The 24,438-nt window shown below is 44.8% G+C and overlaps 1 protein-coding gene across 1 annotated transcript in view; it reads right to left on the bottom strand.

Annotated features, from left to right (window-relative positions):
* Positions 1-24,438, bottom strand: part of WDR62 (WD repeat domain 62) — a 49,203-nt gene that overhangs the window by 23,288 nt on the left and 1,477 nt on the right. Inside the window, exons 2-11 of the mRNA XM_010849303.1 lie at positions 15,566-15,657; positions 14,195-14,257; positions 11,841-11,898; positions 11,438-11,608; positions 10,137-10,274; positions 9,549-9,731; positions 6,263-6,423; positions 4,569-4,758; positions 1,943-2,080; positions 306-484 (exon numbers count right to left, since the gene is read on the bottom strand). Coding sequence (XP_010847605.1) covers positions 306-484; positions 1,943-2,080; positions 4,569-4,758; positions 6,263-6,423; positions 9,549-9,731; positions 10,137-10,274; positions 11,438-11,608; positions 11,841-11,898; positions 14,195-14,257; positions 15,566-15,657 — 1,373 coding nt within the window. The remainder of the gene's footprint in view (positions 1-305; positions 485-1,942; positions 2,081-4,568; positions 4,759-6,262; positions 6,424-9,548; positions 9,732-10,136; positions 10,275-11,437; positions 11,609-11,840; positions 11,899-14,194; positions 14,258-15,565; positions 15,658-24,438) is intronic.

Here is a 24,438-nt window from a genome sequence, read left to right as displayed (position 1 = left end):
GTGGAACATGGGGCCAAGAAGGTGTCCCCCTGCCCTGGCGTCATCCAAGTGTGCCTGTCCACTCGGCAGGCAAAGTTCACATGGCCCAGTCCCTAGGTAGCTACTCTGATATACTGGGAGCCAGCCTTCTGGAAGCCCCTTCTCAACTTATGTTCCCAGGGCAGGCTGGCTACCAGACTGCTACCCACACTCCCTCATTCCCAACGGGCAGCTGGAGGTGCCAAGGCCAGGGCTCCTCCCCACTGCCCTGAGCACCCGAGCCCAAGCTGGGAGGTGTGCCCTAGACACCGCCAGGGCCCACTTGCCTCAGATTTCCACTTCGGTCGCCTGAAGCCAAATGCTGGCCATCAGGACTGACCTGCATGACTCGAACACCAGCTTTCACGTCCACGGGCATCGCATTCTCACTCCCCCGGTCTGGGAAGTGTGACATGTCCTGCAGGTGCTGGATGTCGTTCTCCACATACACGACCTTCAGCAGGGTCTGTAGAGAGGAAAAGGCTGAGGTCAGTGCTATGGTAGCTCTGAAGCACCGCTGCCATTGTGTCTCCTTACAGCCAGTCTCCCAATCTTGATTAGCAAGAGAACTCCGTTTCTGACTTGGAAGCTTCATCACTCAGAATAATTACTATGCCTCGCAGACTCCTTTGCATCTAGATGAAGTTGTGTGAATAAATTCTGGTCAACGAGATGTAAAGCAAGTGAAAACTCTTCTTTCTTCCCACTGTCCCGCTGCCTGGAACTTGGATGTGATGACTGGTGCTCCAGTAGCCATCTTGGGTCATGAGGACAAGGGCCACTCCTTCAAAATGGATGGTTCTTGGGTCTCTAAGTGCTTCCTAAAGCTGCCAAAACAGCCTGGACTTGTAACCGCTAGGCTATTTTTATAAGCCAGAAAATCAAACATTTACCTCGTTTGGGCTTTTTCTATTGTGTATAACCAAATACAACACATATATCACAGGTGCAGAAGAGAAGATGGTAGGGGGAGAAGAGGTGCTAGTGAGGGTAGTAGGAAAGGAGCACTTGCTTTACATATCCTGCATTAAGGGATATGTTCCAGTAACACTGACCTCTTTTGGGTTTTCCAACTCACCAAGCTCTTTCCTATCTCAAGGCCTTTGTCCCTTGGTGTAGAACACTCTCCCTTCCCCTCTTTACGCTGCCCAGTCCTCCCATCTAAGTTATTTCTTCCTCTAGAGGCTGCCCCTAGTGCCACAGATAGAATCAGATGACTATTCATGTATCCTACTCATACCTCACAACTTTCTTTCTCAGTACTTATTATGCTTGGGAGTATATCATAGTGTGTGTAGTTACTGGCTCATTGTCTGCCTTCTCCACTAGACTGGAGGTGCTATGAGAGAAGAATGTGTCTTAGTCGTTGATGTGTCCCCAGCATGCAACACAGCACCTAGCACTGACCTTGGTAGTAACTGCAGAATCAATGAATGTATGATTTAGGCCTTAGCTCCCCAGAGAAGCTCTCTCACTGACCTAGCAACACCCAACATTTCTCCAGCAAACTGTTTTCTCCCCAGCCTCTCATCATGTCAGCACCCCATCCCAGTCATTGCTAAACAGGGTACACCTCTGCCTGGTTTGGCTCATCACGTGCTCCCCAGGAGGGTTCTAGCCCAAGACTTGGGGAACAATTTCTTCTTTGTTGAGTATATTGGATTGCCTGGAGTAGCTGTGTTCACATACACTTAAGAGAGTAGGAGCTGACTCAAAGGAAAGCAAAGAGGAAAGACCATGCCACTTAGAGAGGGAGAGAAAGAAAACTGAGAGAGGAGCCAGAAAGTGACCTGCCTTGGTTCCTGATTCCTGCCCCTAGTGAAGTCGAACACCCAGGTTCCATAAAACTCTTTCCTGCCCTCATATTTAGCTTCAAGTAGGCCTTTGTTCCTCCTAACAGACAGATCACGATGAAGCCACTCACATTACTGAAGATGTTCTTCTGCCAGTGAGAGTCAGGGTTGCTATCCATGTTCCAGAAGCGGATGGTATTGTCTGAGGAACAAGTCAGAAAAGATCCTGATGGCAGACAAGCTCTCTGATCTTCAAACTCAGGATACACCTACAGTCCCCAGAGAACAAGGCAAAGGGCGATTCAGTACAACCACTTTGATGACAACACTGTGACCTACTATTGGATTTTTGTGAAAAATAGTAAGTTCCAGGGCTACCCTGGTGGTCCAGTGGTTAAGAATCTGCCAGGGAATGCAGGGGATACAGGTTTGACCCCTGGTCTGGGAAGGTTCCACATGCCTTGGGGCAACTAAGCCATGTGCCACAGCTACTGAGCCTGTGCTCTAGAGGCTGGGAGCCACGACTACTGAGCCTGAGGGCTCAGAGCTCATGTTCTGCAACAAGCGAAGCCCTCGCGCCACAAACAGAGAAAGCCCGCAGGGAGCAACGAAGATCCAGTGCAACCAAAAATAAACAAACAAATAAATAACAAAATGAAATCAGTGTTGATGAAAATACAATGATGAAGATATTGAATAATTTGTGACAATAACAACACAGAGGAAGAGGGACAGAACTACATAAAGAGCAGAGTGTTTGTATACTATTGAACCTAATTGCTATTATTTCAAACTAGTTTGTTAAAAATGTAAGATGTTACTTATAATCTTCTAGTAAGAAGGTAACTTTAAAATATACAAATAAAAAATGAGAAGCAAATCAAAATGGAATAATACAAAAAAATCAATTAAACACAAAAGAAGGTAGTGATAAAAGAATTAAGAAACATCAAAGATATAGCAAGAGTAAATCCTGGATAGCATCACCACCAACTCAATGAACATGAATTTGAACAAATTTCGGGAGATAGTGGAGGACAGAGGAGCTTGGTGTGCTACAGTTCATGGGGTCGCAAAGAGTTGGACATTACTTAGTGACTGAACAACAACCTAAGTTCTCTTATGTGGCATAGTAAGAGTAAGACCTACTTAAAAAAAAAAAAAAAAGACCTACTTTATGAAGAATTACTTTAAATGTAAATGAGTTAAACTGTCTAATCAAAAGGAAATAAATAGCAGAAAGATTAAAAGATCCAACTATATGTTGTCCACAAGCAATTCAGTTGGGACTTCCTTGGAGGTCCAATGGATAAGACTGTGCTTCCACTGCAGGGGGCCGTGGGTTTGATCCTTGGTTGGGAAACTAAGATCCTGCATGCCATGTGGTGTGGCCAAAACAAGAAAGAGTGAGACTGACTTTATATTCAAAGATACACACAAGATGAAAGTGAAGGTAGAGAAAAAGATACTCCATACAAATAGTAACTAAAAGGGAGCTTTGCATGTCTATAGAAATGTTAGATAAAATAGACTTTGAATAAAAAGTTATTAAAAGATCAAAACAGACTTTAGCTTTATCTGTAATATTTCATGTTTTTTCCAAAGAAAAATGTTTTTATACATAAATTTTGAAAATTATTTTTTAAAAATATTCTTGTTAAGTGAGAAAAGTACAAGCAAAAGAAATGTCAAATCCATGAAGGCAGATACATTCAAGCAAAGAGCTGGATAATGCCTATTCAAAAGAATGAAGTTATTTCTCACAGTCTTGAATTGAGCCACTGAAAACATCATTTATCTAGCACAAACATTTTCAGAAAAAAAAAAAATTGGATACAATTCTTTCTCCAAGAGTTGCTTTATTGGCAAGAAGTACTTCGAATATCTTCAGAGAATGAAAAAGTCCCACAGATTCATTCTCAGAAAATAAAGACTTCTTTAATACTTAAAAAACAAAAAAAAAGCAAGCTTCCCTGGTGGCCCAGTGGTAAAGAATCTGCCTGCCCATGCAGGAGACTCAGGTTCGATCCCTGGTCTGGGAAGATCCCACATACCATGGAGCAACTGAGCGCGTCCAACTTCTGAGCCTGTGCTCTAGAGCCCGAAAACTGCAACTACGGAAGCTCTAGAGCCCATGCTCAACAAGACAAGCCCGTGGACCGCACCTAGAGAGTAGCCCCTGTTCTCTGTAACTAGGGAAAAGTCCACGGAGCAACAAAGATCCAGCACAGCCAAAAATAAAATAATGAAATCCAAAAAAAAAGCAATAAAGTACACAAATGCCCTTGACAGAAAGCTCCCTGAGGTACACATACTTCTGCTGTGGGGTCTTTGCACCTGCCATACCCCCAGTGGTGGCTGGCCTCACCCCTCTCTTCCTGCAGGTCCCTCACTAGAAGAATGTCACACCCTCAGAGAGGCTTTCCCTGACCACTCTCCTTTCTAAAATAGCACTTTTGATCCCATTCCCTGCTAGGTGGCTTTGTTTTGCTTCAGAGAGGTATTGTACTCGGCATGTTCTAGACTGATTTGTTCATAGGTGTACTCTACCACCCAGATGTGAGCTCCAGATGCAGACTCATGTCAGCTTCCTGCTCAGACATGTCCCCAGCACCCAGAACAGCACCTGGCACACAGTAGGGGTCCAGGAGTATCTTTGGCAGGTATGGCTGAACGGGCTTCCCAAACTCTGCAGAAGCTTTCTCAGCTCCCAGGCTGGGGCTGAGCAGGGGGAGGGGGAGGGAGACAGGGGCTCACCTCCACGTTCCAGACGTAGGAGCTGTGGAAGAGCTCCGACCACACCTTGCCTACTTGGTTGATGTCTCTGACATCCCAGATGTAGATGCTGTGGTCCTTGTACACGCAGGACAGCCACTGGTGCATGGGGTCAAAGGTCAGCGCCACTGTATCCGGGTAGGTGGCCTCTGCCTTCCTGTGGAAGAGGAAGCTGACAGGGCCACGTGAGTCATCAGTCACTACCAATGTCACTGTGAGTAGTGACAGCTGCCTCTGGTGACACCCGAGCAGCCTCCTGCCTGGCAGTGCCATCTCTGATGATGCTGTGGTAACCCAGCTCTCCCACTCCGACTTTACTGTTCGCTCCATCTTCTTCCTTTGCTTTGCTTCTAATACACAGGCTGTAAACTGGAAGCTTCTGCCTGGCCCCTGAGAGTGTTTCAGTTTTCAACTTCTGTCAACACTTCTCTCCCCTCATTTTACTCGGCACAAAATCCATCCTCTCTGAGCACAGGATCATGGCCTTCTCTCTTGGCCTCAACACATAATCAAAATTCCCTGTACCAGTCCTGGCCTGGGACCTTCCTACCACAGCTACAGTTTACTGAGCACTCACAGGGTGCTGAGCTGAGAGCTCTAGCTGTGCTGAATTCCCACAACTTCCAGGAAAGGTAGGTCCTATATTCTATGTACAGTGACCTGCCTGAGGCCACAGAGCTCACAGCGGAAAGTAGCAGAGCTGACCACTGCAACACACTATGGTCCATCTTCTCCTTCCTTTGTGACATCTGGGCACCCTCTCCGAACGCTTACCCAGGAGGTAGTCCCAGGCACCCACCACCCCCACAGACTGACAACAAAGCAGGAAGATATAACACAGCTCAGCCCCTCCACTCTCTCTCAATGTGGCAGCCAGAGGATCTACTACTCGAGGCCTCACCAAGTAACACCAATGCCTGAGGTCCCAGTGGCTGCCCACTGATTTCAGGACAGGCTCCAAGCCCCTCTCAGCAGCTTCCATGAGTGTTCTCATTTCTTATCCTTCCCCCACCCGGCACACCAGGCTCCAGCGACATGGCCTCCTGCTGTCCCCATGACACACTGAGCCCAGTGTGCTGTCCCCTTAAGGCCTTTGCATTTGCTCTCAGGACCCAGTTCTCCACACAGCTGGCTTCATGTCACCGGGAGGCCTCCCCCAGCCTCCCAGTCAACACAGCCCCATCCCAAGACCCTCTCCTGGAGTCCCTGCTTTATTTCAGCAAAGCGTTTATGACTATCTGAAATGACCTTTTTTCATTTTTCAAATGTTTATGTTCATCCATCACCCAGCACCGTGGGCTTCCCAGGTGGCGCTAGGGGTGAAGAACTCGCTTGCCAACACAGGAGACGTAAGAGACTCAGGTTCAGTCCCTGGGTGGGGAAGATCTCTTGGAAGAGGGCATGGCAACCCACTCCAGTATTCTTACTTGGAGAATTCCATGGACAGAGGAGCCTGGCGGGCCACAGTCCATAGGGTCACAAAGAGCGGGACACAACTGAGCGACTGAGCACGTATGCATTAAACTACAGACATCACGAGATTCTGCTGCCTCCTTAGGGTCTGTATCCTGCTTCCAGCCCAGGGCTGCCAGTAAGCAGATGGATCGGGAAGCATGGGTAGATACTGGCAGACAGACTCTAGGTGGGCCCTTCTCCCTCCCCGTGCCGGGCAGTACCTGGGCTCCAGGCCCTGGGCCACATCCACCCCCAGGTAGTGCGGCTTGGGCAGGTTGGTGAGGTACTGCAGGCTGTGGGCTTGGAAGATGCGGACGATCCCATCAGTGCAGCCACAGAAGATGAGCTCCTGGCTGACACAGAGGCAGGAAGACAGGGAGACCTGTGGGGGCAAAGGGGACCTGAGTGGACTTGGTGCTTCATGTGGCCCAGATCAGGTCAGCCGTGGGCCTCCAGAAAGCTTTATAGTTTTTGCATTTAAGAAGCCCATATTTTGAACTTACTTACACAACACAACAGAGAAGGCAATGGCACCTACTCCAGTACTCTTGCCTGGAAAATCCCATGGACGGAGGAGCCTGGTGGGTTGCAGTCCATGGGGTCGCTAGAGTCAGACACGACTGAGTGACTTCCCTTCCACTTTTCACTTTCATGCATTGGAGAAGGAAATGGCAACCCACTCCAGTGTTCTTGCCTGGAGAATCCCAGGGATGGGGGAGCCGGGTGGGCTGCCGTCTATGGGGTCGCACAGAGTCGGACACGACTAAAACGACTTAGCAGCAGCAGCAGCAGCACACAACACAAAGAGACTCATAGATTTAGAAAATGAACTTATGGTTGCCAGGAGGCAGGTTAGGGGGAAGAGATAGAGAATTGGGGATGGACAGGTCCACACTGCTCTATTTAGAACGCATAACCATCATGGACCTACTGTACAGTACAGGGAACTCTGCTCGATGTTATGTGGCAGCCTGAATGGGAGGGGAGTTTGGGGGAGAATGGATACATGAATATGTGTGGCTGAATTCCTTTGCTGTTCACCTGAAACTATCATGACATTGTTAATCAGCTATACCCCATAAGAAAGCTATGGTACATATACACAATGGAGTATTACTCAGCCATTAAAAAGAATACATTTGAATCAGTTCTAATGAGGTGGATGAAACTGGAGCCTATTATACAGAGTGAAGTAAGCCAGAAAGAAAAACATAAATACAGTATACTAACGCATATATATGGAATTTAGAAAGATGGTAACAATAACCCTGTATACGAGACAGCAAAAGAGACACTGATGTATAGAACAGTCTTTTGGACTCTGTGGGAGAGGGAGAGGGTGAGATGATTTGGGAGAATGGCATTGAAATATGTATAATATCATATGTGAAACGAGTCACCAGTCCAGGTTTGATGCACGATACTGGATGCTTGGGGCTGGTGCACTGGGATGACCCAGAGGGATGGTATGGGGAGGGAGGAGGGAGGAGGGTTCAGGATGGGGAACACATGTATGCCTGTGGCGGATTCATTTCGATATATGGCAGAACCAATACAATATTGTAAAGTTTAAAAATAAAACAAAATTAAAAAAAAAAAAAACTATTTTTTGCAGATTTTAAGATCTTTGAAATCAAGATATAATGTACAGTCACTGTGGAAGAAAAGGCGGCAGCAGGTACACAAAGGCATAAATTGGGGCAGAGTTGTCATTGCTATAGAGGAACTCAGCTGTGTATGTAAAATATCTCCTTAGCTGATTGTGACCTGTGAGGTCACCTGCACTAAAAGTGTTGAATTTTAAGCTTAAATTTGATTCCATATTACTTAAAAACAACTTCAGAGAGTATATACTTCAAAGCAGCACAGAAAAAAGTTACTATCTTTTAGGAAGGACTATCCATTCAACCAGGGCATGCACATAACGGGGTAGGGTGTGCCAAACTTCTAGATACAGCTTAGAGTAGCAATGCCAAATCTAGAGAGACTTGGTTTCTGAGTCATCTTAAGACCACTACTCAGGGACTAAGCATCTATCTATCAAAACTTCTGACTTGCTTAACAGCTTCAGTAGTTCTAGCAGGAGGATTCAAATGAGAAAAATAAATAATGTTCACTGCAGCACTGTTTACAGTAACCAGGACATGGAAGTAGCCTAGATGTCCATCGACAGATGGATGGATAAAGATGTGGTACATATATACAATGGACTATTACTCAGCCATAAAAAAGAACACATTTGAGTCAGTTCTAGTGAGGTGGATGACGCTAGAGCCTGTTATACAGAGTGAAGTAAGCCAGAAAGAGAAAAATAAATACCGTATATTAACTCATACATATGGAATCGAGAAAAATGGTATTGATGAAACTATTGGCAGGGCAGGATTGGAGATTACAGAGAATGGACTTGTGGGCACAAAAGTGGGGGAGGGAGGGACGGATGGAGAAAGTAGCATCAACATATACGCACTATCTGGTGTAAAGTGGATAGCTGGAAAGGCTGCTGTATACCACAGGGAGCCCAGTCTGGTGCTCTGTGATGACTAGAGGGGTGGGAGAGGATAGGGGAGGGGGGCTCAAGAGGGAGCGGATGTATGTATAATTATGGGTGATTCATGATGTTGTATGGCAGAAACAACACAACACTGTAAAAATTAAAAATCAAAACAAAACAAAAAAATGATGTTTAACCAACTAGGAAAGACAGAAAAGGCTCAGAATTGTCTACTTGCCTCTTGCCAGGCAGTTAACCCCGAAGCTGAGGTCCAGAGGAGAATCGCAACAGCAGGAATAGGACAAGCAGGAAAACTTTGATGTTTCTGCTAACAGCCAAACAGGCACCCAATCCCAGGATGGAAAGACAGCTTGGACTCAAACCCTCAGATCTGAAGGAAAGTGGTTCTGCAATTCACTGATACATCATTTTTTGGTTTAAAATTTTATGTATTTCTTTTTAACTTTTTATTTTGTTTAGGGCATAGCTGATTAACAATGTTGTGATAGTTTCAGGTGAACAGCAGAGGGACTCAGCCATACATATACACACATCCTAAATTTTTATGTATTTTATATACCTTTTGATTGTAAAAATAATATAGAAATTATTAAGTCCATGATACCTTAAATTAAACAAGGGAAAAAAAGCGGTCCTCCCACCAGCCAAGAATGCCCAGTAAAGAAAACAAATATGAACTGGATTACACAGTGATGGGGAAGCAATTGTAACCCTGACCCGTCACGGGGGCAGGCAATGTGCTAAGTGCCTTACATATACCACCCCACAGGACACCCCTATCAACTTGGTGAGGCAGACAGCAGTAGTCCCATTTTACAGATGAGAAAACCAAGGCTCAGAGAGCCTCTCCTGGAATCAAATAAGCAGAACCAGAAATTAGACCCTGAGCTGGCGTGACCAGCTATGACGCAGGGGCACCGCTGTGTGTCTCTGGAGACACATGTCATGGGAAGAGTGTTTCCTGCACTGACAGCGGAGGGGCGTTGGGGTACCTTCAGGTTGATCCACTTCTCCAGCACCCTCTTCTCGTTGAACTGGCAGAGGAGGCCCGAGTAGGACACACAGAAGGTACTGCCTGCCATCTGGCCCCGGCCACAAGCCACACCACAGAAGACGTTGTCATGCAGCTCACCCAGGATGCCTGAGCGCCCCACTAGGGGCACCGTGCCTGTCACCTGGAGGGAGAGTGGGGCACAGTGAGACCCCGAACAGACGGCCTAGTCCCCAGCCAGGTCACGACAGGCTCTCCTGACCAGTGGACAGGACACAGCTAAATGGGAGAACTCGCAGAAACACCTCCAAGTGGAGAAGGAAGAACAGAACACGCATGCTTCCAGGCAGAGTGGCTGGAGGCCACAGGCCCGGAATGAGGGGTGGCCCCAGGGCCCAGCAGGGGAGAAGAGATTTCCCGGCAGGTCTGGCAGTCAGTCAGCACCTGGAGAGCAGTCCCAGAGGCAGAAGGCCGCCCCACTGAGAGGCTAGACAGCCGCTGCCCCCAAATCATGGCAGAACCAGGACTCCCTACTACCCCTGATGGTTCTCCCCTAGGCCTAGCTGAGGGGGTGGGGATGAAAACTCACCTTTGCTTCGGTGGACACTTCCAAGAACCAGAACCTCACATGCCGGTTCCCGACAGTGACAAAATAGCTGCTGTCCTCTGAGAAGGAGAGGGCAATGACCCGGCACGATACCTTGTTGGAGGCCACCAGGATGTCTTTCTGGAAGAATCAGTGCAGAGAAGGTCACCCCAGCACCCACCTCATCAGAGTCTTTGAGCCTCTTCTCTCAGCCCTGTGTTTCTCTGCCCTCGCCTGCTCCAAGGGTGTCTTCCTCAGGCCCTTCTTTTTGGGGAAAACTACATGTGACCCTCTTATCATTCCCAACACAGAGGAGACTGAAGCCTAAAAGGGCTTCCACATAAGAGGAAGTTCCAGAACTCTCCTCAGGAGTCCAAGCCCTGCAGCCCACACGTGGTGTTGAAGACGGCCACAGCTAGAAGTGAAGGACAATGCAACCCGTGTTGCTGGAGATTGGGTTTTCACTCTGGGCCCCACTGAGCCCTTCACAGGACAGCTCAGGAAACCCCTCAACAGTCCTATGAGGGAGGTGCTTCTCCCCTTACCCTGTCACGCTCAGGGAGGACTGTCACACGCTCAAGGTCACACAGCAGGTAATGAACAGAGACAGGACTGACACCCGCTTCTGCCAACTGTAAGTCCTCCCCGAGCTGTTCCCAAGCCCAGCCTTCCAATGCATAGCCCAGAGTTCTCCCAACTCAACAAAGTAGATACTATTACATCCATTTTACAGATGAGGAAACAGACTTACAGAGAGGTTAGGTCACTTGCTCAAGGTCACAGCTGGTCAGTATAAAAAGAATGATATGTTCCACTAGTTGAGAGCTTGTCACATGCCCTACAACAAGTGCCTGGAATAGGGATTGGCATGCAGTAGGTGCTCAAGAAATATTTGCTGGATAGGGCTTCCCTGGTGGCTCAGTGGCAAAGAATCCGCCTGCCAATGCAGGAGACACGGGTTCAATCCCTGGTCCGGGAAGATCCCACATGCCGCGGAGCAACTAAGCCCGTGCACCACAACTATTGAGCCTGTGCTCTAGAGTCATGAGCCACAACTACTGAAGCCCGCACACCCCAGAACCCCGTGCTCTGCAACAAGAGAAACCACCACAATGAGAGGTGCAAGTGCTGCAACTAGGGAAAAGCCTGCACAACAAAGACCCAGCCAAAAGTAAAAATTATTAAACAAACAAAAAGTGTGTTGGATAAACGCTTTACCAAGTTCTCTCATTTAGATCTCCCCATGCCTGAGACTCAGGGTGTTCTGGCGGCCAGCTGTCTGCCACCCACCCACCAGCTCTTACCTTCCAGTCCCAGACGTTGAGCACCATGTCGTGCTGGTAGCCCATGGACACAATGTGCTTCATGTTGGGGGAGAAGGCCACGCAGGCCACGCCGTACTTGTGGCCCAGCATTTCCGCCACCTGACTCTTCTCTTCCACGTCCCAGATACGTACAGCAGGCCTGTGCCCATTCTGGGGAAGATGGTGCCATTTACTGCTGCTGGGTTCTGCACCGGGTGAGGCTGGAGGGGCTGTCAGGGCTGAAGCTGGTACTGCCCCAGGGTGTGCCCGAAAGCCATCCCCCACCACCCCTTGCCGCATCTGGTCCAGGAAGGAGCTATTCCAGGGATTCCTCAGGTCTGCTGGGGCCAGAGGAATGGCCCCAAGACCCCTCCCCACCCACTCTACCATGATCACCACTCACCTCCCCCGTCACTATGTACTTTCCATCAGGGGAGAAGGCCAGAGCGCTCAGAGACTTCCTGGGGACAAGGAAAGGGGTTGATCACTGGTTCCACTGAGGGTGGGCAGCCAGACCCTGGCCTGGCTGTGCTCACTGCACTTGGTGCGCTCCTCGCTCCCAAGAGGCCAGGAGAGGTGAGCGACCATGGTTCCCCGGAGCCAGTGCTGTAAGCTGGCCCAGCACAGCACCCGGTGCATTCCCAGCACTTCCTGCAGCCAGAAGAAGCAGGGGCAGTGCACAGAGAAATGAGGTTTTGTAAAAGCAAAGGCCCTTTCCTCCCCCAAACCTCAAGCCCTGATGGAGTGGATACTGCACAGCTCGTGGGATCGTAGTTCCCCAACCAGGGATTGAACCTGGGTCCTCGGCAGTGAAAGTGTGGAGCCTTAACCACTTGACCAGCAAAAAATTGCCAGAGACAGAGAATGATAAAGCAAATGTTAGTAAAATGTTAGCATTTGGGAAATATGGGTGAAAGGTGTACAGGTGCTCTTTGAACTATTCTTGTAGTCTGAAATTATTTCAATGTAAAAAGTGCTTACACCTTACTCCATACTGATTCTGCCTTCTCTGAGGGTGAAGCCTGGCATCAGGTGACTCTAAAATGCAGCCAGGATGGAAACCTCCACTCTGGCCACACCACCTCCTTAGACAGACCCACCACTGACTGAGTGTGGACTCTTCTCAACTATGTGCTTCAGATCAAGGTGACCTACTCTACCACCTGTGGGCATCGGGAAGGCAACCGGGAGGATGAGAATTGGCCAATGGAGATTCTGACAAATGCCACCAAGCTCTAGCCCATTCCTGCCATGGAGAATGTGGGCCCCAGAGATGTGAACCTCTCACTTTTCCAAAATGAGAGGGCATCTGGATTTTCGTGTAGAAAACTTTCAAGGTTGTCAAGTAAGTCCAATATTTAAGATATACATACAAGAAGTATTTCATTTGAGATCACAAAGTGAATAAACATGCTTGGATGGGGACCCACCTCTGCCCTCATCACCAGTGACAGAACCCACAGTCAGAGCCAAGGATCCAAGAAGCCCCTTCCAAGAGAGAATCTGTATCTGCCAAACCATATCTCAGGAACCCTGCCTTAGGGATTGTAAAGGAAGAAGAAAACCCACATCTTCTCTGTCCACCTGGAGAGCTGGGCCAAAGGAGCTAAACTTGAGCTATTTGTGCAGTACTTGTAGAATAAAAAGTTGCAATGAGGGGAAGGACTGGTGGTCCTGTGGTTAGGACTCTGAGCTCTCACTGCTCTCACTGGTTGGGGAACTAAGATCCCACAAGCCAAAAAAAAAAGTTGCAGTGGAGTGCCTTCCTAAGGTCACAACTCAGTGGGGACCAAAGCCCAAGGATGACATAGTGATCAATGGGCCACCAGGCAGACCCCAGGTACCAACTTGGGGCCAAGAGTCTTCCCCAGTAAACTGGCAGCTGGAGGGATCTTTCTAAAACCCAAATTACATTCATTCATACAGGAAACAAGAAGTGCTGCCAATGTCCTAGACACTGACCTAGGGTATAGGGACACAGAAATTAACTAAAAGAAAGTCCCTGCCCCCAGACAGCTCATCTTGTAGAGAGAGACAGTAAATATCATCATTGAGGAAATTAGAAAGTATATCAAAAAGGAGTACATTTTGTGGGAAAAAGGAAAGTGGGGAAGAGAAATAGAGCATTCTAGAGGGCTGGGGTGGCTAAGCATAGCCTCAGCCTGCAAACGCCCTCTAGTGGCTTCTCTTTGCAATCAGCATGATAGCCAACCACTCCCCAAGGTGATCTGACTTCTGGGGCTCTAGCCTCAACCATGGAACCCTGACTGCTCCTCAAACAACTTAAGATTCTTAACTACTCAACCTGAGATTCAAAAATGACTTTGCTCTTGCTGTCCCCTCTGCCTACAATGCTTTCCCCACACCTTCACATGAGTCACCCCCTCACTTTCTCCTGGTCTCAGCCCCAGGAGGGCTCTGATAAGACTCTGATAAGGATCCTCTGCCTGCCAACCTTCCTGAACACATCCTTATTTCCTTCATAGCCACAGTCAAGGTCTGATGGTTGGCTAGTAACTTGCCAACTAGTTTAGTCTGTCTCCCCCACAAGCTGTCAGCTCTATGGAGAGCAGCTTATCTCCTTTGTTCATGGCTGTGTTCCCAACACCTGGAACAGTGCCTAGCACAGAGCAGACTGAATCTGAACCAAGTGAGTGAATGAATGAGTCACCCACTAGCACCTCCAGGCAGTGTGGGGAAGGAGGGATGTGTCAGGACCTTGATCCCACCCTTACCCCGTCCCAGGCCACAGCTTACCTGGCAGTATTAAGAATGTGCTGCTGCTTGTTCTCCTTGGGGTTCAAAATCACCACCACACAGCTGGGGAGAAAGAAGAAAATGTGCCCAAACTGAGGGGAGTATTGAGGTCCAGGGATGACTGCACTCCCAACATAAGAGCCCACATATAGACAAGGCCATGTGAGAGCTGGACTATAAAGAAAGCTGAGTGCTGAAGAATTGATGCTTTTGATCTGTTGTGTTGGAGAAGACTCTTGAGAGTCCCTTGGATTGCAAGGAGATCCAACCACTCCATTCTAAAGGAAATCAGTCCTGAATGTTCATTGGAAGGACTGATGTTGAAGCTGAAGCTCCAATACTTTGGCCACCTGATGTGAAGAGCTGACTCATTTGAAAAGACCCTGATGCTGGGAAAGACTGAAGGCAAGAGGAGAAGGGGATGACAGAAGATGAGATGGTTGGACAGCATCACCAACTCAATGGACATGAGTTTGCGTAATCTCCGTGAGTTGGTGATGGACAGGGAGGCCTGACGTGCTGCTGTTCAGGGGGTCGCCAAGAGTCAGACACGACTGAGCAACTGAATTGAACTGAACTGATAGACAAGCTCTTTCTGTTCAGATGCTTCTCTTCAGTCTCCTCCTCCCCCATTAGCTATGCTGAGAATTCTAGGGCACTTAACATTATTACTGATATCAACCAATTCTTAAAAAGAAGCCAACACTCCCTCTGTAGTAACTATATTGTCAGGCTCTGGTCTAATAAAGACTTACTGTTGTTCAGTCACTAAGTTGCGTCCGACTCTTTGCAACCCCATGGACTGTAGTCCGCCAGGCTCCTTTGCCATGGGATTTTCCAGGCAAGAATACTGGAGTGGGTTACCATTTCCTTCTCCAAGGGATCTTTCCCACCCAGGTATTAAATCTGTGTCTTTTGCATTGGCAAGCAGGTTCTTTATCAGTGAACCACCAGGGAAGCCCACGAAACACTTACTGTGTACAACATCTTTAAATCCTCACAACTGCCAAGTGAGGTCAACAGTCTTAGCTGTTTTTCATAGATGATGAAACTGAAGCCCAGAGAGAGCAGTTCTTTGCCCAGAGTTCCCCAGCAGATCAGGGAACGAGTGGGGATGTGACTCCACACCTGTCAGATTCAAGAGCCCCCCTTGTCCTGTATTCTGGTTCCTTCCCAAAGACTCAGTAACAGATGCTGTTCATCAGGAATTACTATGGCCTTGCCCTGCCCTGCAGGGGGGAGGGGTCCCTTCGGTGCAGCACATCTGCACTCTACAGAGGGAACAGCCAAGGCCCAGAGAGGTTCATCGAAGACTTTAGGCTCTGAATTCAGGATCAGTGATTAGAGGCCGAGGCCCACCAACTCACTCACCCTGCCAGGTAGGCCACGTGGCCTGTGCTGGGGTCACAGGTTAGGCCACTGCTGTTCTGGGCCGTGATGCCAAGCACCTTCTCGAGTGATACCTGCAGGGAAAAGGCCCAATCAGAAGCGCCTGCCCCAGCAGGTTCCCCACCCCTCAGCCATCCATTTAGTCTGTTACTTCCAACATGTCCACCGAGCTTCTAGGGTCATCTACCAGCAGCTAATGCTTATCCTCTTCAGTACTGCTTTGACAAATACTGTGCTAAAGCACAGAACGGTGAGGAATGTAGACAAATCCCTGTCCTCCTGGAGCTCACATTCTAGTGGTGACGGGATGGTAGACACAGGAAACGAACAGAATGAATATATAAAATAGATATCAGGTGATGATGGGAGCATTAGAGAAAAACTAAGCATGGAAGGAAACTGAGAGGACAGAGGAAGGGGAAAAGGCCTTAGTGAAAAGAGTAAGTGTCTTATGTGAAAGACTCGAGAACCCACAGCAACCCAGGGAAGAAGGCGCTGTTATCAGCCCTACTTTACAGATGAGAACACGGAGGGCCGAGGTCCCACATCTGTGGAGTAGCAGGCTGGGATACAGACTCAGGCAGTCTCTGGTTTCAAAGTCAGCGCTGTGCTCACAGCAGGGAACAGAAGAGGACGCTGTCCGCTTGCTCAGTAAATTGACAGACTAGAGGTTCAATGAGTAAAGAAACGAGTGAACTGGAACAATCACACTTACAATTTAAAAACTGTCTAAGCAAAATAAGTCAAATGAGCTAGTCCCCATCATGGCTGATTAAACATTTACAGAGGATGGACTAACAAATCGTGATGTTTTCATATTCTTAACAGATTAGTTTCTAATTATTATAAAGTAAAACACTCTCAAACAAGGTGTTGGGTCTCAGAAATGAGAGGCATAGAGAGGACAGTAACGGTCAATATTTATTGAGTATCTGATCAGGAGACAGGTGCTGTTTATACAACTGTATTAACTTATTTAATGCTCACAAAAACCCTGTGATATGGTCACTATCATCATCATCTCCTTACAGATGAGGAAAGAGAGGCCTAGAAGGGTAACCCATCTGGAAGTTAGCAGGACTAACCCAGGCAATGGGACTCATGTTGTTTTTTTTAATCTATTAATCAGCATTACTGGGCATGAGCGTAGCTGGTCATTTTTAGACCAGGTCTTTTGCAAGCTGGACTCTGCACCACCAAACAGGAAAAATACATGACATCAGTCACCCAAAATACATAATCACAGCAGTAGTAACTAACAGCAATAGAGTACTTACAATGTGCCAAATGTTTTTCTAAGTACTTAAGATACGTGAGCTTACTTAATCCTCACAAATACACTATAAGGGAACATTTGTATTATTATCCTCATTTTACAGATGAGGAAACTGAGGCACAGAAAAGTTCAAGAAAAGAAGAATTCAGGTTAAAACCCAGGCAGTCTGGGTCCAGTGGTTACCTTGCTATACCACCTCTCTGGCGCTAATGGTAAAGAACCTGCCTGCCAGTGAAGAGACTAACAGATGTGGGTTCGATCCCTGGCTTGGGAAGATTCCCTGGAGAAGGAAATGGCAACCCACTCCAGTATTCTTGCCTGGACAATCCCATGGACAGAGGAGCCAGTCCACAGGGTCGCAAAGAGTTGGACACGACTGAGGTGACTTAGCACGCATGTACCACCTCTCTGAAACTGGTTGTTATTCCTCTCCTTCATATTCTTTAGAGCTCACAAGGCTTTCAGAAACATAAGAGATAAAAGCTATGAAGTATAAGGTGCTGGATAAGATACTGAGTTGGGTGACCGCTTTAGGCTGGGGTTCAAGAAGGCCTCTCAGAGGAATAAAAAAAGAAGGCCTTTCAGGGTAGAGATATTCAGGCTGAGACTCAAAGAATAGGTGCCAGTCAGGTAGACTGCAGCAAAAAGCCCAGAGGACTCACCATACACAAAGGCTAAGAGGCAGAAAAGAGCTTGGAATCTCAAGAAAACAGAAGGCAGGCCAGTGTGACAGGACCTTTGTGAGAGGAAGGACAAGGGAAGTGTGGCCAGAGAGGTGAGGAGCAGGCACATGCCCAGCAACTTGCAGCCAGGAAGCCATGGAGCAGAAACAAGATCCATCCGCAGGTATTGCGTATCGACCCTTTATCTGGCATATTGACACTTTCCTTTCATCTCCCTGCAACACCATGGCTATTGTTACCACCATTTTATAAAAACAGACTTTGCAGCTCTGCAAGTTGGAGAATAATTTTTATTTATTTTTTTATTTTATTTTATTTTTTTTAAATACTTATTTATTTAGCTGCATCAGGTCTTAGTTGCCGCATGCGGGATCTTTCATTGTGGCGCTCGGACCCTCTAGCTGTGACCCATGGGCTCTAGAGCGTGAGGGCTCAGTAGTTGCATTGCTCAGGCTAGGTTGCTTCTTAGCATGTGGAATCTTAGTTCCCTGACCAGGGATGGAACCCACATCCCCCGCATTGCAAGGTGAATTCTTAACCACTGGACCACCAGGGAAGTCCTGGAGAATAATTTTTAAACTGCTGCTGTGTGGACTTTCCTGGTGATCCAGTGGTTAAGAATCTCCCTGCCAATGCAGCAGACACAGGTTCAATCCCTGGTTGGGGAAGATTCCGTATTCTTGGGACAATTAAGCCCCTGCTCCACAGCTATTGAGCCTGCCCTGTAGAGCCTGTGCTCTACAATAAGAGAAGCCACCACAGTGAGAAGCCTGTGCACCACGAGTAGCCCCCACCCCTTGCCACAACTACAGAAAATCTCCAACACAGCAATGAAGAACGGGCACAGTCAAAATAAATAAAAACAAAGAAATATAGTTTAAAAGTTGCTGCTGTACTATTGGAATTTCTTCTACCTACTCTAAAGTTTTGCATCTCAGGATTTAGAGAACTGGTCTATACCCATGCCCCTCCCCCCGCATGGGGATTCTAAATATTACTAAATTCACTCACATCCTCTCCATAATTTAAGGCAGCAGTATGGAATAAGCATCCCACCGTGGTAAGGGAGAGGAAAGAGAAGAGGGAATGAGGGAAGGCAGGCTAGAGCCCAGGGAGAGTTGGAACAAGTAGCTGGGGACTGAATCCTGGGAGGGACCCTAAAGACCCAGCGGGGGATGAGGTCAACAAAAGCGTAAGTGTCCAGAGAGACTTCTAAAGGTGACTGAGGAGACAAGCAGGAAAGCAGGACTAGGAGGTGACTAGCAAAACTATAACGCGTTCCAAAGTATAAAGTCAGGTAGGAGCCCTGGAACGATCCAAAGGCTGAGGGCGCCTTTGTTTGCCTTTCCTAGCTGTTCTTTTCCCCTTGCAGTTAATCTTTACTGTATATAAATCTTCTTCATCTACCTCTATTTAACTCTGCATATCTATTCTTTCTTTTCTTTTCTCTCAACGTATTTGTTAGTTTTTTTTTTCCTTGCTTTATTCCCCACCTGACACCTTGCTTTAGTTTTGTTTTCCGGTTTGTGCTTTAGTTAGTTTTGTTCTTAACTGGTAAATATAATTTTTGATTTACCTTGTTCACTGGGTCAATCTACTGTGTTTTTGTTGGACTGTTTTCACTTTGCTCATGGGTGTATATGTATATGTGTATATTCTGTTATTTCATTATTATTTGCCTGATTTTGTAACTGCCATTTGTCTGGGGTTCATCTTTGGTATCTCGTTTTTGGATATTTGTTTCAATCTCACTTAATGCTATAACAAACCACTTGTGGAATTTTCATTCCTAACTAGAGATCAAGCCCTGAGCCTTTGGAGTGAAAGCACTGACTCTAAGACCCTAGACAACCAGAGAACTAACCCTAGGGTGTATCAAATAGTGAGAACTCACACAAAGGAAGCCACTTGAATACAAGACCCGGCATCACCCAACCTCCAGTAGCATCCTGTGCAGGACGCCTCATCTAAACAACAAACAAAACAAGTACAAACCCGATCATCAGCAGACAGGATCACCACCTCACTCAGCCTTGCCCAACAGAGGAAAAACAGACAAAAACTCAGTACAAATCTCACCCTATACAAAGCTTACACAAACCACTGGACCAACCTCAGAAGGGCAGAAACCAAAAGGAAGAAAGAATTCAACCTTGAAGCCTGGGAAAAGGAGACCTCAAGCACAGTAAGTTAAAATAAAATAATGAAAAGGCAAAGAAATACTACACAAATGAAGGAACAAACTAGAAACACAGAGGTCCAAATAAATGAAGAGGAAATAGGCAAACTACCTGAAAAAGAATTCAGAATAATGATAGTAAAGATGATCAAAAACCTTGAAAACAAAATGGTGAAAATGTAAGAATCAGTTAACAAAGATCTAGAAGAAATAAAGAATAAACATAGAGAGACAAATAACACAATTACTGAAATTAAAAATACTCTAGAAGGAATCAATAGCAGAATATCTGAAGCAGAAGAATGAATCAGTGAGCTGGACGATAAAATGGTGAAAATAACTTATGAAGAGCAGAATAAAATAAAAAGAATGAAAAGAACTGAGGATAGTTTCAGAGACTTCTGGGACAATATCAAATGCACCAACATTTGAATTATAGGGGTCTCAGAAGAAGTAGAGAAAAAGAAAGGGTATGAGAAAATTTTTGAAGAGATTATAGCTGAAAATTTCCCTAAAATGGAAAAGGAAACAGTCAATCAAGTCCAAGAGGCACAAAGAGTCCCATACAGGATAAACCCAACGGGAAACATGCCAAGACACATACTAATCAAACTAACAAAGACTAAACACAAAGAAAAAATATTAAATGCACCAAGAGAGAAGCAACAAGTAACATACAAGGGAAACCCCATACACTTAACAGCTAATCTTTCAGCAGAAACTCTGAAGGCCAGAAGGGAATGGCAGGATATATTTAAAGTATTGAAAGGGAAAAATCTACAACCAAGATTACAGTACCCAGCAAGGATCTCATTCAAAATTGATGGAGAAATAAAAAGGTTTTTGAACAAGCAAAAGTTAAGAGAATTCAGTACCACCAAACCAGCTTTACAACAAACGTTAACGGGACTTATGTAGTCATGAAATACAAGAGAAGAAAAAAGATCCACAAAATCAACCTCAAACAATTAAGAAAATGGCAACAGAAACATATATATCAATAATTACTTAAAATGTAAAAGGAATAAATGCTCCAACCAAAAGACATAGACTGGCTGAAGGGATACAAAAACAAGACCCATATATATGCTGTCCACAAGAAACCCACTTCAGACCTAAAGACACATATAGCCTGAAAGTGAGAGGACACAAAAATATATTCCATGCAAATATATTTTGCATGGAAGCAAAAGAAAGCTGGAGTAGCAATCCTCGTATCAGATAAAATAGATCTTAAAATAAAGAAGAGTACAAGAGATAAGGAAGGACACTACATTATGATCAAAGGATAAATCCAAGAGGAAGACATAACAATTGTAAATATCTATGCACCCAACAAAGGAGCACCTCAATACTTAAGACAAACACTAACAGACATAAAAGGAGAAAGTGACAGTAACATAATAATAGTAGAAGACTTTAATACCCCATTCACACCAATGGACAGATCATCAAAACAGAAAATTAATAAAGAAACACAAGTCTTAAATGATACATTAGATGAGATAGATCTCATTGATATCTTCAGGACATTCCATCCAAATGCAGGACATTCCATCCATCTTCTCAAGTGTACATGGGACATTCTCCAGGATAGGTCCACCCACATCTTGGGTCACAAATCAAATCTCAGTAAATTTAAGAAAATTAAAATCATATTAAGCATCTTCTCCGATCACAGTGCTGAGACTAGATACCAATTACAAGAAAAAAATTGTAAGAAACACAAACACATGGAGAAAAACACGTTTCTAAATAACCAAAAGGTTACTGAAGAAATCAAAAGGGAAATAAAAAAATTTCTAAAAAAAATAAAAATGAAAACATGACAACTCAAAACCTATGGGATGCAGTGAAAGCAGTTCTAAGAGGGAAGTTTATAGCAATCCTACCTCAAGAAACAAGAAAAACATCAAATAGACAACCTAACTTTACACCTAAAAGTGGAAAAAGAACAACAACAAACAACAAAAAAACCCAAATTAGTAGAAAGAAAGAAATCATTAAGATCCAAGCAGAAATAAATGAAAAAGAAATCAAAGAAACAATAATAAAGATTAATAAAACTAAAAGCCGGTTCTTCGAGAAAATAAACAAAATTGACAGGCCTTAGCCAGACTCATCAAGAGAAAAAGAGAGAAGAATCAAATCAACAAAATCATTAATGAAATAGGAGAAGTTACAAAAGACAATGCAGAAATACAAAGGATTAGAAGAGACTATTAGTATATGGCAATAAAATGGATAACCTGGAAGAAATGGACAGATTCTTAGAAAAGTTCAATCGTCCAAGATTGAACCAGGAAGAAATAGAAATTGTGAACAGCAACAACAAAAAAGAAATTGTGAACAACCCAATTACAGGCACTGAAATTGAACCTGTGATCAAAAATCTCCCCAAAAACAAAAGCCCAGGACCAGATGGCATCACAGGAGAATTCTATCAAACATTTAGAGAAGAGCTAATACCTATCCTTCTAAAACTCTTTCAGAAAATTGCAGAGAAGAAACACTTCCAAACTCATTCTACGAGGCCACCATCACCCTGATACCAAAACCAGACAAAGACTACACCAAAAAGGAAAACTACAGGCCAATATCACTGACGAACATAGACACAAAAATTCTCAACAAAATTTTAGCAAACAGAATTCAGCAACATATCAAAAAGCTCAAACACCATGATCAAGTTGTTGATTTGATTCCAGGAAGGCAAGGATTCTTCACTATATGCAAATCAATGTGATACACTATATTAACAAATTGAAAGACAAAAACCATATGATAATCTCAATAGATGCAGAAAAAGCCTCTGACAAAATTCAGCACCCATTTATGATTAGAACTCTTCAAAAAATGGGCATAGAAGGAACCTACCTCAATACAGTAAAGGCCATATATGATAAGCCTACAGCAAACATTATTCTCAATGGTGAAAAACTGAAAGCATTCGGCCTAAGATCAGGAACAAGACAAGGGTGTCCACTTTCACCACTATTATTCAACATAGTTCTGGAAGTCCTAGCTACAGCAATCAGAGAAGAAAAGAAATAAAAGGAATCCAGAATAGAAAAGAAGAAGTAAAGTTCTCACTGTTTGCAGATGATATGATACTGTACATAGAAAATGCTAAAGATACTATCAGAAAATTACTAGAGCTAATCAGTGAATTTAGCAAAGCTGCAGGACACAAAATCAATACACAGAAATCACTTGCATTTCTATATACTAACAATGAAAAATCAGAAAGAGAAATTAAGGAATCAAACCCATTCATCACTGCAACAAAAAGAATTAAATATCTAGGAATAAATTTACTTAAGGAAATAAAAGAACTGTACACAGAAAATTATAAGACACTAATGAAAGAAATCAAAGATGACATAAACAGATGGAGAGATATTACATGTTCCTGGGTAGGAAGCATCAATATTGTGAAAATGACTATACTACCAAATGCAATCTACAGATTCAGTGTGATCCCTATCAAATTACCAATGGCATTTTTCACAGAACTAGAACAAAAAATTTCACAATTTATATGGAAACACAAAAGACTCCAAACAGCCAAAGCAGTCTTGAGAAAGAAGAATGGAGATGGAGGAATCAACCTTCCTGACTTCAGATTATACTACAAAGCTACAGCCATCAAGACAGTATGGTACTGTCATATAAACAGAAATATAGACCAATGGAGCAAGATAGAAAGCCCAGAAATAAACCCATGTACCTATGGGTACCTTATTTTTGACAAAGGAGGCAAGAATATACAATGGGGCAAAGACAGCCTCTTCAATAAATGGTGCTGGGAAAACTAGACAGCTACATGTAAAAGAATGAAATTAGAACACATACCAACACTTGTGTATGGTATGTGTAACACCATACACAAAGATAAATTCAAAATGGATTAAAGACCTAAATGTAAGACCAGAAACTATAAAGCTCTTAGAGGAAAACATAGGCAGAACACTCGATGACATAAATCAATGCAAGATCCTCTATGACCCACCTCCTAGAGTAAAGGAAATAAAAACAAAAGTAAACAAGTGGGACCTGATTAAACTTAAAAGCTTTTGCACAGCAAAGCAAACTATAAGCAAGGTGAAAAGACAACCCTCAGAATGGGAGAAAATAAAAGCAAATGAAACAACTGACAAAGGATTAATTTCCAAAATATACAAGCCGCTCATACAACTCAATGCCAGAAAAACAAACAACCCAATTAAAACGTGGAAAAAAGACCTAAACATACATTTCTCCAAAGAAGACATACAGATGGCTAACAAACACATGAAAAGATGCTCAACATCGCTCATTATTAGAGAAATGCAAATCAAAACTACAATGAGATATTACCTCACATGGGTCAGAATGGCCATCATCAAAAAGTCTATGAACAATAAGTGCTGGAGACGGTGTGGAGAAAAGGGAATGCTCTTGCATTGTTGGTGGGAAGATGGTATGAAAATTCCTTAAAATACTAGGAATAAAACCATCATATGACCCAGCAATCCCACTCCCAGGCATATACCCTGAGGAAACCAAAATTGAAAAAGACACATGTATCCCATTGTTCACTGCAGCACTATTCACAATAGCTAGAACAGGGAAGCAACCTAGACGTCCACCGACAGATGAATGGATAAAAGTAGTAGCGGTACATATACACAATAGAATATTACTCAGCCATAAAAAGGAACACATTTGAGTCAGT

This window comes from Bison bison, unplaced genomic scaffold (genome assembly GCF_000754665.1).
Source record: "Bison bison bison isolate TAMUID 2011002044 unplaced genomic scaffold, Bison_UMD1.0 scf7180017864280, whole genome shotgun sequence".
Classification (NCBI taxonomy): Eukaryota; Metazoa; Chordata; class Mammalia; order Artiodactyla; family Bovidae; genus Bison; species Bison bison.
The sequence above is the reverse complement of the archived record's forward strand: the minus strand, read 5'-3'. Positions and strand labels throughout refer to the sequence as shown.